Genomic DNA, 16,291 nt, shown 5'->3' with positions numbered 1-16,291 from the left:
CTCATAATGTGCTTGGCACATCTAAGAATTCCGAAATAACAAAACTCCTCCTCCATCTACACTGGGTATTGCAGACTAAATGCAATGATTTTTGCATAATTCAATTTCTCTTGAATGCGATCGCACGTGCTAGGAAAAAGTCAGCTCCTTTGCCAACCATTGTGACACTTATCATGGTGTGTTGGGGTTTTCCTATTACTTCTCCTACTACGTACCTTAGAACGGCTAATATTCTCACCATTCACTCTATCTGCATGAACGGTTTTTGGACTCCTGATGTTACAAAGAACCATACTGGTGCAGAAACCGGTGAAGCTTGTTTCCCTGTCAACATCTTCACTGAAAATGCAATACACAATGTATTTAATCCTATGAAGGCCTTCGTTTAATTCACCAAGGACTAATGACATTATATGCACGTCAGAACATCATCATCATCACTAGTCTTCTTGAATTTCACGACTTGCAGACAATATAAGACAAGGAACAAGCACAATTCTTGCACAGCCACAACCAGTTCTTGGCAAATCACACTTTCATAATGGAGAACCAAGCCGAGATTTACCAGACATAGAGCGCCCTATTGCAATGGGCTATTGCACGGATCAACTGCGTTGAGAATCTTATAAATGAATTTCTCTCACCTAAGGATCCTCGCCATTACTTGGGCCATGGCACAAATTAGATTTTGCAAATTTATATTCTTTGTCATTTTCTTTTTAGTTTTTAGTATAGTTCAATTTTCCTATGGTAATAAATGTCATTTGTTTTTACTTAGTCATTTCCATCGTATTCTAATTTTTGGTTTATCTTTGTCTACATGTGGTATCTTTCATCACACGTTTTCTACAATGGCATCTCCAAAGATTATTCCTGAACAATCTTTCCATGCTTTGTTGAATTCTCCTGCATATGGACATCTTTTCAGAGACTTCATCACCTAAGTTGGTTGGACCTCCTTCATTCTGCACCCTGAGCAGACATACTCTCCAGGTTTGGAGCTTATTTTTATGATCATATGGAGGATACACCTACTGCACGTGGTTTCTTTTTGAACGGATTTGCAATCCGTATTGGTAACACCATACATCTGTTTTACAAGCCAACAATTGCTATGGCTTTGGACCTTCCCTATAATCACCAACCCCAATTCAATACATCATACAAAACACCTTTAATCACTATTTTTGGGAAGATTTTGCCGGCATCTATGGCGATGGCCTCGCCAAAGTCATTGAACGTGAGGAACCTGGCTGATGGCCCGATAACACAATTCCCCTAGCCAGTATGACAATGAATGTCAGGACTGCCATGTTGTTTATCCTTCTGAACATCATGGGGGATTGGAATTTTTCCACTACATCCGAACCAGCTTGCAAGACTTTCAATGCTCTGGCTCAGCAACATACCTCCTTCGACATCACGAACCTAGTAATTGAGAACCTAAAAAAGGCTCGTCTTTTTCGACAGCATTATATCATTTTGCCAGTTACCACATGCCGGATAATGAGGACATTCTTCCCACAGTTTGCAGACACTTTTCATAACCGGGTACGAGTAGATTCTATGTGTCCGACGAACAGGATAATTTGTTCTTTGAGATTTCGGGTCTGGCGTCGGCGCTCTTCAAGGTACTTGAGGAACGTTTGTTGTTTCCCTAATGACAAAGACATGATAGCTTATCTGGACAATTCTAGAAAGAGGAAGTGGAGCGAAGTCTGTCAGACCATGATAAACTAGCATGACGCTAAAGAATGACATTTCGATAAAGATGAAGTTAGAATGGACATACCCCTAATTCATAATTAGGGCAATGTAAGTTGATGTACATATTTGTTGTTTTACTTTTTGATGTGAAAAATAAATAACCTAACAGTGTCATTTTCCTTTTGTGTTATATACTATATGTGGTGTTAACATAATTTTCTGTTGAAGATATCAGCTTTATTTTTGCTCAAGCCTCTCAGGTATATTCTTTCTTACTCTTAACACTTTGAGGACACAACGTCCTACAGTTTTGGGGTGGTTAGAACCTTTCGCAAAAATTAAGCATTCATAGTTGTATATAGTTTTATTTTATGTCTAAATAAGTGTATTTAGTGACAAAGTCTCGTTTCCTTTTCTGTGATGAAAAAAATATCTAGAAATCTTACCCTAGCATTAGAATTAGGATTTGTTCTTAAAAACTTAAGTTAATACGCATGCAATAGTTTTTACATATTTTCATGAGCATTCATGCATTGACTATCATTAAATGTACATAGCAGTAAGTTTCTGGGACCCACAGTTAGACAACTTAATTTCCATATCCTGTGAGAATCTAACTAAATAGCTTTAAAATGTGTGATATGTGAGTAATGACCCAGAGGAGTAGTTTTTCCGAATAGAGAAGTTCACACGTCTACTTACTTGATCACTACCCGAATCCTAGGTGAGAATTTAGGCATTCTTTGGATCGATATAGCCAAAAATTCACACCTAAAAAAAAAATTACTGCTAGTCGCCCCACTTAACCTTTCATTAACCCTTTCTATTTCATCAAAACTTCATTACCCATCTATTAACTACAAATAAATAATCCCACCTAGATGATGAGTATGAGAAATAGGATGAAGTGCGTACAAATGAAGAGAAAAACTTGTCACAAATCAAAATCAGTTACCTGCTTCAGAAGAAAAGAAAAAGAAAAATAGAAATTTGTTTACAAAAAAATCAAAAGAAAAATCAAAGTTAGAATTTCCCCCAAAATCAAATCAAAAGGGAATACAAAAGCTTAAAAAACGTAAGTATGGAAACTCATGTTAGAAGCAGGAAAGAAAATAAGGATTTCTTTAGTATACATATCTCGAAGACCTTATTGTCTCATACTTATCATTTTTGAATTTTCCATTCCATTTTCTTCTACACTACCACCTATGCCCCATAACACCTAAGAAGACCTTTAACTCAATTAGGAGAAGGGTGGTGTGATAATAAGTAGTAGATGTGAATTCTCGACCTCGGCTCCTCTCACTGTCATTGAGTATGTGAGGAAATGTGTGCCTACTACACACTGGAGTTAGCAAAACTTGAGTGGAAAAATATGAGAGAATTTTTGTTTCGACACATACTTGTGAGGACCTACTTAAGGACGCTATCCAAAGGATCCAGAAACGGCCCTGCTCGTACATTTCATTGTAAAGATCACTGCATGCATGCTCATATGTAGATGTTTTGATTATTGTATGTATATTAACTTGAATTTTGAAAGAATTAATCCTTGTTTCCCCCACTAGTGAGATGTATAGATATCTTAGATTAATTAAGGGAACAAGCCTTTGTTACTGAGTCGTTGTAGTATAGATGAAGTTTGTGAGTATTTTCTCTGGAAAATTCTCACGAGGCTAAAACTCGTCCACTAGGGAATTCCTAGTGGTTTAAGGCCTTGTTGCATACGGTCAATGCAACCGCACTCTACGAAATGAGACTTAGTTTAGGACAACACATTTTTGGCCACTTATCGTTTTAATGTCTCTTCTTTGCTTGAGGACAAGCAAAGTGCTGTTTGGGGGGTGGTGTGATAAACACCCAAAACTGTAATACTAAACCCCGAGAGAAATAGCATTTTGGTTAATTATGTGTTTAATAATTATGAAATAATTATATTTTCGTACTTTTGCAGGTTTTCGTAGTTCACGTGAATATGATAATAAAACATGCATCAAAGTATGGAAATACTGTGTATATTTGAAGTCTTCCCACTCAGCCCCAGTGAAGCCCAACAAAGCTTGACTAGAGCTGCAGTTTCCAAAGGGACAAAACCAGTGCAGAACGAGTCCACGTGTAAAGAAGCAGCAAACTTCCGAAGTTCACATCTTTCAAACCTGGACGCTGATTTTGACAATTGAACTGCCAGTGCAACCAGGGTGATGAGCTCTATGCAAAGAAAGAAAGTTGTATAAATGCCAAAATATAAGCCGCCACTGGACACAGCACGTGGACCCACTCTGCGGGCTCACAAGGCATGATGAGTCACCAGGGACAGGTGGCAAGTTAGGGGCACACCTTAGTGACACCTTGCCAAGAGAAACAAAAACAAAAATTAAATGGGATTTTGTTTTGTATGAAAAGAAAGTTTGGATTTTGTTGGAACAAAAGGACAAACCTTATAAAACAAGGTTTGGATGTTGTGGTGAAACAAAAAGACAAAAGGAAATAAATAGAGCGGGGGACTTTATGGAGACCAGGAGATATATATATAAGAGGGAGACTTTAGGACTTGAGTTTTGTTACATTCCTACTTTCATTTTCATTACGTATTGTTGTATTTCCCTTCCAATAGCTTTTCATTCCAGCATCAAGTATTGTAAGTATTTGTTTTAATAAGATTTATTTTTCTTTAAGTTAAGTTCCTGTTCTTTATTTACCTGTTTAGTGTATACAATAAGATCAATCAATCCATCATGACCATGAGCTAAAATCCTCCCAAGGGGGACGGTTAATGATGCTCATGTTAGGATCAGGATTGACACTTTAATGTCTAGAATCACTACTTAGGAATTAGGTGTAGATTATGCATTCGGTCCTAAAATGATTGAGACTGTCCAAGTTTGGAGTGCTGATGCTCCATAACAGTCTCGCGAGAAACCTAAATAGTCTCGTGCGAGACCCTGTGGTGGCCGTTAGCTCTCTGGTTTGTCCAGCTAATGTAGAATCGAACCAGGAGCTGAAATGATATTCCATAAATGGAATATTAGTTTATTAACTCCTTATACTAGTGAGATGAGCTCAGAGATGCGTGCATCTCACTAGGGGTCGATACTTGACGCCGTCCGGGTTTGTCTATGAACTTGAGACGGATTAGAGCTGTAGTGATATGGTACTCTAATTGTTGGAACTTATTTTTTGCATGAGTACGGTTAACATTTTTCCTGTATCTCTATCCCTATTTATAACCTAAAATCCTACTCACTAAAAGTTGTAAATCCAGTTGTGAACCTTGCCGAGCCCTAAGGTATGGACGATCCCTTACTCGACCTATCCTACCAACCCACGTGAGTAAGGTAACTTGACTAATTGGACGTTTACGGACTTTAAAGGACAAAACCTAAAATTACCATTTATCATTGGCGGTCTGATTCCATGTCTAGTATCTACTCTGGAATAACTTCTCCCATTTTCAAAAGACTCCGCAATCTAGGATCTACCCAAGCTGACCGTCTGGGTATACATCCCACCCAAGGTACTCCATTGTTGGAAGTCCTGACACTCCATTCCATCGGTAGGTATTCCGCTCCCTTTTACCGTCCTCCGCTTCCTAAGGAAAGGAAACCCCGAGCCTCCCCCCCTCCCAAGAAAAGATCTCGTACCTAGACTTCCCGCAGTGGCCATCTCCGGGATTCATCCCACTCTCCTGCCCCCATTGAACTCCGCAAACCTCATTTTTCATCCGCACTAGAAGCCATCCCTTCCTACAGGTCTATTTCCACCTGGGACGATCAATACACCTCCCCACTTTCTCCATCCGCGGATATGGATGTCAATAAAATGAAGTTGTTCGACAGTGATATTGACAACGATGATGAAGTGATGGAGGTACCTTCTACTGAGGTACTTGCTCTCGCTGATGGGCCAAAAAAAAGGCTGCGGACTTCTGTGTCTGAGGAACCTACCCCAACTACCCTTGCTGTCAATTTTGAGGCCCCTTCCTCCCATACCCGCCGGCTTGTTAAAGAGCATGCCATATCATCAGGCAAGGGGTCCACGACCACTACCCCAGAGGAGTTCTGCCCCACATTTAAGGTTTGTAACCGCACTGTGAACATTGTGGACTCCACTCTGGATAACCCTGCCATTGCCTCATCCCTATTCTATAGCTCCCACCTTCCCAAAGACATGGCTTACGCGGGAAACACAGGACTTCCCTTTACACCAACTGGGAGAAGGTACACAGCCTTAATATTACCTTTACTCTTTCATATTTCACTCTTGACCTAACATCTTTCTTGTTCCCAGGTGAGCCTAGACATCTCCTACATGATCCGCGGTCTATTTGGTGCCAGGGCCAAGGTGGATTCATTAGAGAAAGAACTCAGTGGTCCTAAAGGACTACGGGTTATCTGTGCCCGACTCCAACAAGAACTAGAGGCTGCTGACTTGGCCAAACTCAAGGCTCAAGACGAGCTAAAGAGCGCGGAGGCCTCCCATCAACTATATATGGATTGAGTAAACGACCATTTGAGAAATTAGCAGGAAGTACTCCTCCGATCTAGCAACATCAAGAGAGCCTAGATGCCCTTACCCAGCAGTACCAAGAAAATTCTGTGGCCCTTCTATAGTAGCATAAGGTGGATATGGACAAGCTCCAAGAATGCTTCAAGACCTTGGCTGAAAAGAGGGTGGAAAAGAAGATCCAAGAGGAACATGCTCGACTCATCAGGGAGGGATGCCTTCTTCTTGAGAAGCCAACAACCCCTGTTGATGATGCCTCGAAAGATGCCATTGAAGTTGTAGAATTGGCTATGGAAGAAGCCCCTGAGGCTGTAGTAGCAGCTACTGTAGATGGCTGTGTTGTGGATGGATCTGCCGCGGAAGATGCTATTGAACCTACTCCTGATGTAGTTTAGAGCTCCGATTCATTATTGGTTTAAAGCTTAGACTATTTTGTTGCTCCCTTCTACTTTAGCTTGACTATGTTATTGTTGTACTCATGTGTGGGAACTCATGACTCCATTTCTTAGGAATCAACATTATGGATATTTTGTTTCATGTACTTGTTCTACACCCTTTACATTTTTGTTTGTCAGTTGCAGAATTCTAATCCCCACTTGAAATCTATTTGAATGCGAAATTACACTACTAAAAAAATGACTTGTGATGACGGCTTTTAGCCGTCATGAAACAGGTTTAATGACATTTTTTCATTAAAAAAACTACCGTCATTATAGAGCCCGTCATAAAAGTTAACCAAAAGCTTCATAATTTTGATGACGGTTCTAGAGAAGCTGACATCAAAGCTCGAATTTAATATGACAAAAACTCATTTATAAACGTCATAACTGGATCCTTTTGCATGACATGTTTTACTTAACCGTCATAATTTATTAGAAAAAGTGTCAAAAAATAAACCTTCATTTATGACTGTTTTTATTTAAGTGTCATCCTGAGAAACAAAAGCGTCAAGAAATTAACACTAAAAACTGTCAAGAATTGGTATGCCACACGATAGTTCTTTGGAAGCCGTCATAACTCCTCTATTTTTATTTTTTTTTTCCTGTAAATCTGAAAATTCCTATAAACCAATACATTCCGACACCAATACATTCAGACACTTGACAGCTAGAGTCCATTACGGAAACAAGAATCATACTTTTATTACTAACATAAATCATTCCAAGAACTTGTTCATATTACATGATTTATTCACGGAGAAAAAAATTAAATAACTTAAGCACTTAATTCAAATTCAAGTCTCATAATCCAACAACAATGTAATTTACATAACCCATGCAACAAATTGCTAATCAACCAATCCATCTCAAACAAACTTAATTGAGCTACCGTGTTATCTCACTTATAACCTACAAAATAATATGAAGAAGAATGTGTTAGTTTATTTAATAAGTAAACTAAAAATATAATCATATAACAACTTCTACACAATATTAAAAAAATACACAAACAATGTGTTAGCACACTAAATCAATAACTACTAAACGAAAGAGATACAATCAACTATGACAGAGAATCATATTGGTTAAGCCCCAAATAACGTACACCACTGTAGGATATATCTGATATGTACTAACTAGCCAAAGCACTAAAAGGTATAGGCTTACCACTTTCGAAAAAGGGAACTCAATCGCTAAAGCAAAGAATATAGGCAAAACCCGGAGGATACTTAAACATGAACCTCATTCTCCTATCTTAGGCCTTTAGGTGGTATAAAAGCCTTGGAATGGCTGCCGCGCCTGATTCGACTCACCATTATTAGATTAGGCCTCTTTGTCTGTGCATTACCCTACTTCCTTAATCCAAATACCCATAGAGAAGCTGAGCTAGCTAACCTAAGTCCGTAGCTAAAGTTCTCAAACAAGAGTTCCATTCCCCTTACTCGTATTGCAGGCAAATCCCGTTACTAGTAGTTCGGGTTAGACCACTTGCTCTTGGAGTCTAAGACTTCTAACTCTTTAGCCTCATCGGACTCAAGGACATATCAAAGATGAACTAACCGTAAGAAGGAAAAAAAAACCTAACTGGAGGCAGTAACTATTTTTTAGTGAAATACGACCCGATACTAGAAGAGATAGAGTAAGGAATTTCCAATCGGAAGCATTAGAAGAAAGGATGACTCACTCATAGGGATAGAGGCAATGAGAATGGTTCAATCTAAGACTAGCAAGTGAAAACAAGAAGCTTACAGGCCTTATTGCACTCACTGGGAAAGAAGGACGGAAAGGAAGCAAAGCAAGGAAAATGGACAAGAACTAGATCATTACCTCAAAGGGCCATCTTCCTCCTGCTAAGAGTCCAATGGATCGAATCAGGATCCAGCGAGGAAGGGAGGACTGTCGGACTCAGGCTAGCTACCTATTACAATCCCTTACTACACGAAGGAGGAAGATAAGAGCAAGAAGGCTTTTTGACTCTTCTATAAATGGTTTGCTCGGTTGGTTAGGCATAGAGTAATCAATAGAAAGAGCTAAATACACTCGGGATCCCCACCGGGGGAAGCCTTTCACTCCTTTCAGATAAGAAAGAAAAAGAAGATGAAGAGACGAGAATGAAATTGGCTAACCTACAGCAACATTTGTTCGCTTAATCGAAGGGAAGATCAAGAAAAGCAACTGTTCCGCCCCCTTGTGTCGGGCCCTTTCTCCTTTTCTCGCTTCTAATTTTGCAAGGGCATCCTTTAGGGTTTGAACCCGATCCTCGGCATTCTTGCTCTTACCGACTCTGCAGACTACCTTTGCCTTGAGATTCGGCTCTCGAGTCCATTCCGTCATCATCATGAAAATGGAGGCCTTTTCTAACCCTTCCTTCTCTCGATCCAAACAACTTCATTGAGCCGCTTCAATCCCTTTTACTTATAAAGTGATCGATTCATCGAGTATGCCCCATTTCTACTAACAAAGGTAAACTGGGACGATGACAAACCCAAAGCATCCTTCTGTAAATCATTAGGGTCAAGGGATGCACGTATAAGATGTGTCATCTCAGGAGTGTGCGGTTCAGTCTCAGTTGCGGAGGATGGTGAATCATCGAGGTAGTACAAAGGGAACTTGGTTGGGAAACGCTTATGCCATGGTCTGATGGGCCTGACGGAGTGCTCCTGTAGCGTGATCGTATCTTTCTGCTAAAGCACGATAAGCTCGGTAGAACTCTTTGACCAGTTTCGTTAGCTCTGGACATATCAAAGATGAACTAACCGTAAGAAGGAAAAATAAACCTAACTGGAGGTAGTAACTCTTTTTTTAGTGAAATACGACCCGAAACTAGAAGAGATAGAGTAAGGAACATCAGATGGCTAAACTTCATCAGTCCATCATGTGAGTCAGTTATTACCACTTCAAATAAGAACTAACAAAAATCAAAATCATCACCACTCATCACTCACCACTCACCACTCACCAGTAGCATAGCAGCATCTTCGTACAATTGTTAAACAATCCCATGTTAGATTAGACCATGTATGCCCAAGCAGTATCATCTTCCAAAAAAAAAAAAAAAAAAAAAAACAGAAAAAAGATATCAAGATATTGAAATGGAGATGTTGACAAGTAGGCAGGACGAACCCATTTCAAACTCAAATGATATTCCCATGAAATATCTTAGTCATTATACATGGATTTAATCAAGTGCGGAGCGAATGTTTTCTGGCCCCTAGGGGGGTCCAGATTGTCACATGTTCATCTGACTATCTCGTTTTTTCTTCTTCACACTCTCATTTCTTTGCCCAAACTCAAATCTCTCCTTTTCCTTCTACTCAATAACTCCTTTCTTTCTTTCTCTCCACTGCTGCGCAGTTATTTAAGTGCTAGTCTCTAAGGACAGCAGTTTAATTTAAACTAAATTGTTGAGAGAAGTCATATGTACTGCTTCAAAGCATTACAGTGGATCCCTAGTTGATCCATGGAAAAATTTAAGAGCTTGAAAATAGTTTTGTGTGTCCAATACTTGGTGAAATAGTTTTTAGGAATATAGTTTTCAGCCAAAAATAAACCAGGCAATGATTCATCATTCACTAGAGAGGGAGGGGGGAAATAAAATTTATTCCTATTTAATATCAACTAAATAATAATGAAAGCAACTAAAGATTACCTGTTCAATGCAAGAAACTCAAAGCTCTATTCCAAAAACTTCGTCAACCGTTTCATCCAAGAGATCTGTCACTCTATAGGTGATGGAATCTAAATAATCCACCATATAAACAAGACCATTAATGGTGTAAACTTTCAAGGTGCTCACCACTCTACACGGATCCAAAAGTGACCGTTAGAATATGAAAACAAAGAAAGAACAGGTGGAGACAACCTCTCATTCTCAAAACAAGAGCTACCTACATTTCTTTTTGTTCAGCATGCATTTGTATAAGAGACTTCAAAGTGTGTTCTCAAATTCTTATTCAGGAAACCAGCAGTGAAATTCAACAGTTCGCTTAAATCATAAAACTAGAACTGAAAAATGAAAATATGAGTAACATACATTCCATGCTAAATTCAGTAGATTGTCAAAACAGAATTATATTTTGTGATTACCATGAATGTGTTGCCATATAGGGACTTTTAAAGTCTAATGTTATCACACATGCAATATGCAAATGGTTTATATTTTGATATAACTATAGCCACTAGCCAGGTAGTTTAAATGGTAATTTTTACTTCTTGTTCCTTAATCCATTGTCATGACTATTATAGGAATGACCGAATATCACAAGCAAATGAAGGGTAAAAATTTAAACAAATATTGCCCTAAAAACATTACGACAAAACAACATTCCTTACTAGGCATCACACTGTTACTTTCTTTCAGTCCATTGCCCCACTGTAGCGACAAAATGGGGGAGACAGGGTGGGCCAATGTGTCAAAGCAACATAAAATGGCCTCAAAGCATTGGTGTCGTCACAATGATTTTTTCAAAGTAATTTCATTCATCTTTTTGCACTCCAAGATCATACTAATGACCAATATGTATAAATTTTGAGGAGAAGATCATCAAGGTAATTCTATAAAAACAATGGACCTATCATCTTCCTTAGATATTGCTTGGACCCTTGTTGCTTAAGAAAAAACTTCAGTTGCTATAACATTTGAGCAAATATTAAATTTATCTTGAAAAAAGATTGATTTAGATCTGTAGTGGACTCACTCTCCTAACCTATGACATAGTTTATGTAAAATATTATTGCCTTTGCATTTATGGTTTCACATAATATACTATACGCATTCACATGATCCTGAATACATCCAAAACATGCAGAGTTGCAGACTATATAAACAGCAAATCAGTAACACACAGAATCAAGCTAAAAATTTGAAAGCTCTACCGTATGGACAAATGCAACCTTCCACAATATTCATGTCTGCCCATTCTCTTGGAAACATCGAAAACATGCAAAACCAAACGTAAGGGACAAATAAGACCTCCCACTATACACATCTGCCTATACTCTTGTATACATCCCAAACATGCAGCCTACATAATAATTTCAAACTAGTAGCACATTAGAAATCAAGTTGATGGATTAAATATTGTAATTTTAAGGTAGGCAATAGCTGGTATTATTTGTATTACATTACTATTCATATGCCTTTAACGGCCTCAATATCTAGAAAATCATACATTCATCCATTCTGAAAATCACAGGAAATTGATGGGAGAAGAGCTTTCTGGTCTGACTGTCAAAGAGTTACAAAATTTGGAGAACCAGTTGGAAATAACTCTACATGGTGTTCGCATGCAGAAGGTCCAAAATACTAGATCCCAACACTAATTACTCTTCAGTCTTCTTATTATCTCCTTACAGAGAAAAGGTATAGACCTTAACAAGGTTTTGATTCTGACAGGACCAACTTTTGACAAATGAAATACAAGAACTAAACAAAAAGGTCTCTCCAGAACAATAACTACTATTCCTCCCATTTTACTACATCGAGGGTACTTAGATGACTAATTTCTAATGAATTCGTTACAGGGGAACCTCATTCACCAAGAAAACATGGAACTGTACAAGAAGGTAAACCTGATTCGTCAAGAAAACATGGAATTGTATAAGAAGGTACTGGTTTATGATTCCACAACCTAATACAAACTTCCTGTGTCCCACAAAAAGCGTTATGCATACTCATTTCATTCACTTATTGATTTCATGCACATACCTATGCCGAGATAAATTTCTCGATGTACTCGATAAACTCCAGACGAATTTCAATAAGGTCCGCGCTTGCATATGTCCTAGTGTTAGCCAACTCCATTAGCTACATAAGTCAACAAAGAAATTACAATCATCTCTGTTCTTTTTATATACTTGCAATTAGTATGAGAAATAACAACTATTAACCTTTGTTTTAAGTGATTGATTAGGGTTCTTCATAAAGTGTCTCATGAACCGCATGACGTAATATCCACATTCAAAATCTCCTAGTTGTTTAGGGCACTACACACCAACATCAAAAAATTGTTGATCAACATTCGATCGATAATGGACTATAATTTACATTGTATATTCAAGTAATGCTTATTTACCGGACCTTATTTGCCATTTTGGTTCCACTCTCTTCCCTTCACCCAATGCTAGTGTTTTGATCCCACTAAAGAAGAATTTCAATATGTTAAAAGATGTAGGCATATGTACGTATCATACAAAAATTAAAAGTAAAAGTAAAAATCAACTCACGTGTTCACCATCACTTTTAGGTTTATATTCGGTTTCGTCCAATTGAATCAAGATAATATACTTCTTTTTGCACTTACGTCAATCATTACCAAGACCCAATGATTCCTAAAATCATATATAGAACAATAGCATCACAAAATAATATAAAACAAAATTAATGAGATCCAACAGATCTTAATTAACATAGCCAACATGTTTACCCTTGGTTGTAAGGAAGGAAAATAACTTGGTCTCTTTGTCTTGCACGTAATCTATTCAAGACAAAACGGCTCATCTCTTTCTTATCAAGATAACGGCTGAAATCACGGGATAGCAAAATCCAAACCTTTGTTGAGAACTTTCATATTTCTCAAACAAATATCTAAAAGGGAAAGTAAACATTAGTACATCTACACATCGAAGAGGAGTAATCAAACAACCCATCAATCAAAAATATTTGACACACCTGATATAAGCAATAATGCAATTGGCGTTCAACAAATTCTTAGGTTGACAAACATCCATGATCTCATCTTTGGCGATAAAAAATTGCAACTCACGCTCAAAAACCCTAGTGTCCATTTGACTTATGTGATTTCCTTTCATTACACTTCCCACCAAAACCCCAAACTCTTTCAGCATACATTCATCGAACTCATCACATTCAACTTCATCAGTCTAACACAAAAAAAAAACTCATAATAAGAATAAATAGTTATAGGAAAAAAAAGAATAAATAGTTATAGATATATGTAAAAAGTGTTAAATGTTTTACCATATTTTCAAGCAGCACAAAGTCACGAGGCCAAGCCACATGGTACCCAACCGCACCTCCAACAGTGGTAATGTCATCATCAAAAATCGGTCTTGGCAAAATGGCAGTTGCAAAAATTGCACGTACAATTTGAACACGCACATAACCTTCCCCCAATCTAACATCATTTATCATTTCATCTGCTCCTAACCCCTCAATTAGACTAGCATCAGCAACAACATTGCCTTTTGACTCCAAAATTAACTTACACATTGGAAACTACGACAAACATAGCGATAATAGTAAGTTTGGAGACAATAGGGTACTATAGTCACTAATTATGGACATTACACAGAGTTTACCTTCGTATTTCCTGATTTAGACTTAGAGATTGGCATGCCCTTTTTGGCTTCAAGAACCTTGTTATTGTCCTTCGAGCGAATAGCCTAACAAGCATAATAATAATGTTTTTAATAATATGGTGAGTGTATAACCTTTAGTAAACATGTTAACATCAAGTACTTGCTCATTTCCCGACTTAGGTTTTGATATTGCATTATCGCAAAGTAGCACAAATTCACGAGGCCAAGCCACAATGTAACCAACCTCCTCCGGCGGTGGTAACATCATCATCAAGAATTGGTCTTGGCAAAATGGCAGTTGCTGAAATTGCACGTATAATATGAACACGTACATATCCTTCCCCCAATGTAACGTTATGGATCTTCTCGTCTAGTCCTAACCCCTCAATGAGACTAGCATCAGCAACAACATTGTCTTTTGACTCCAAAGCCAGCTTACACTTTTAATATCAATGACAAATATAACAATAATGATAAGTTCAAATATCCTAGAATACCATGATAACTCACTATAGAAATTACACAACATTTACCGTCACATTTCGATTTAGGTTTTGGGATTGCCACATCACATTTTGAGCCCATAGCCTAATAAACACATAATGAAAATCATACACTAATATTGATAGTACAACTATTTATTGTAGTTTACACTAAAATAACAAGTACTTGCTCATTTCCTAGAGTAGGTTTCACGACCGCCACTTTGCATTTGGTTTTAGCAACACTCTTGTTTTTCAAGCCCATAGCCTAACAAAAAAATAAAAGTAAAATTGAACAATTATATACATAAAATAACATTTACGGTTTAAACATTAAGTAACATATACCTGCTCCTTTCCATATTTAGGTTTTGAGATTGCCTCGTTGCTTTTTGATTTAGCACTGCTCTTTGTCTACGCATTGGATAGTTTGAGTTATTAAATATAATTACCTATTTGCATTATATAATCACAAGCATAAAAATTTACCTGTTTGCACTTCTTTCTCACATTTGCTTCAAGTTCAATGTTAAGACATTCATAATTTGTCTTGTTGTTAGCACCATTAGATAGTTGGTCACCCAATGGGCTTGACATTCGCTTTCTTCCCTCAGTTTTAGAACTGTTAGAAGCAACTTTCTCTAGTTCTGGCACGTTGGTGGTAATTCCTTGTATAATACCTAATGCCTCTAACTGTCTCACTCTTTCCTTTAACGCCTTGTTCTCATCTTCTTTCTTACGGATCCTGGATTCCATCTCTGCTCTATGTGCCTTGACCCCTTCTTTGGGATATTGAAGTAAGTTGTTGGAGTGACATACTTACCTCCCTGCTCTTACCCTTCCACAATGTTCGAGTCCCTAGTGCCTTCAAGCAAGAACATCGCCGCCTTGGGTCACTAATTTCCCATTAGCCTCTTCTTTTTTTAGTTGGTCCTGCACGTCAGTTGAACTTTTACTTAATTAAAGTGACAATCGGAACATAAAAGAAACTTAAGGGGGTCTTATACTCTATCAGTCCAATATATATCATCGTTAGATAAGCCATTAATCAGAGTACTTGTGCAACCTCTGGAAAAGGCCTTTATGAGGGCCTGGATTGGCTATCAAACAACATTGCAAACAAGGCTTGAGGCAAGTGGTAGAACTTGTTAGGATTGCCTGTGGTTTGTGGTGGCGACAACTTTAGAATTTGCACATTTTTTTCTGTATGACTTTTTTGGTGATCATATATTGTAATAGGCTGGGGATTACTTGATTGGATATACTTGCGAGGTTTCTTGTTTGTTGTTTTGAACATGCCTACACTGCTTTAACTTTTAGAAGGAGACTAAGTCAATATCTTTACTGTTGATATTGTTTATCTTTGAAATAACCTTAAAGGTCAGGGACCTTTGGAGTATTGTACTTGAACTCCCTAAATAGCTCTGCATCTTTGGGAAAAGAAAGAGTATTAATGCTATGTGTTTGATAGGACGACCATTTGACGAGTTCCCAAAACAACATTTGACCATTTGACCATCAGAAAACAGCAAGATCAGAAAACAAGGACACAGGAAATCAAGACCAGAAAATCAAGGACACAGAAAATCAAGATCAGAAACTGGATGGGAGTCTCCCAGCAAGAAACATAGATGTCAAGCTCGAAAAAATCAAGAGGAAGGGAGCTCGCGGACTAAGTATCCTACGGTTTGTAACTAGTACACTAAGTATTGCGTTTGGACAGAAAATGTGATCAAATTCATTGCGTTTGTTGCGTACTGCTATAAACGGCAAGCCTTTGTTGGGCTTCAGCACCAAAAATTTAAGCCCACCAGGCCACCTCAACTGAAATTCCCCGAA

At 38.0% G+C, this 16,291-nt stretch overlaps 1 protein-coding gene and 1 long non-coding RNA gene across 2 annotated transcripts; both read right to left on the bottom strand.

Moving 5' to 3' along the window:
* Positions 1-7,456: 7,456 nt before the first annotated feature.
* Positions 7,457-12,643, bottom strand: LOC147525219 (uncharacterized). The gene is made up of 3 exons (XR_015197859.1): positions 12,540-12,643; positions 12,358-12,456; positions 7,457-7,559 (listed from the first exon to the last, which is right to left on the bottom strand). It is a non-coding gene; the product is annotated as an uncharacterized LOC147525219 (long non-coding RNA).
* Positions 12,644-13,145: 502 nt separating this feature from the next.
* LOC147525218 (uncharacterized) lies at positions 13,146-14,472 on the bottom strand. The gene is made up of 5 exons (XM_086578679.1): positions 14,131-14,472; positions 13,971-14,054; positions 13,630-13,887; positions 13,321-13,532; positions 13,146-13,236 (listed from the first exon to the last, which is right to left on the bottom strand). Exons 1-5 carry the CDS (start codon positions 14,302-14,304, stop codon positions 13,146-13,148), a joined length of 819 nt encoding a protein of 272 aa, XP_086434805.1. The 5' UTR covers positions 14,305-14,472.
* Positions 14,473-16,291: the final 1,819 nt, after the last annotated feature.

This window comes from Coptis chinensis, chromosome 1 (genome assembly GCF_015680905.1).
Source record: "Coptis chinensis isolate HL-2020 chromosome 1, ASM1568090v1, whole genome shotgun sequence".
In the NCBI taxonomy this organism is placed as follows: Eukaryota; Viridiplantae; Streptophyta; class Magnoliopsida; order Ranunculales; family Ranunculaceae; genus Coptis; species Coptis chinensis.
Note: the sequence above shows the minus strand (reverse complement) of the source record. Positions and strands in the feature narration are given on the sequence as shown.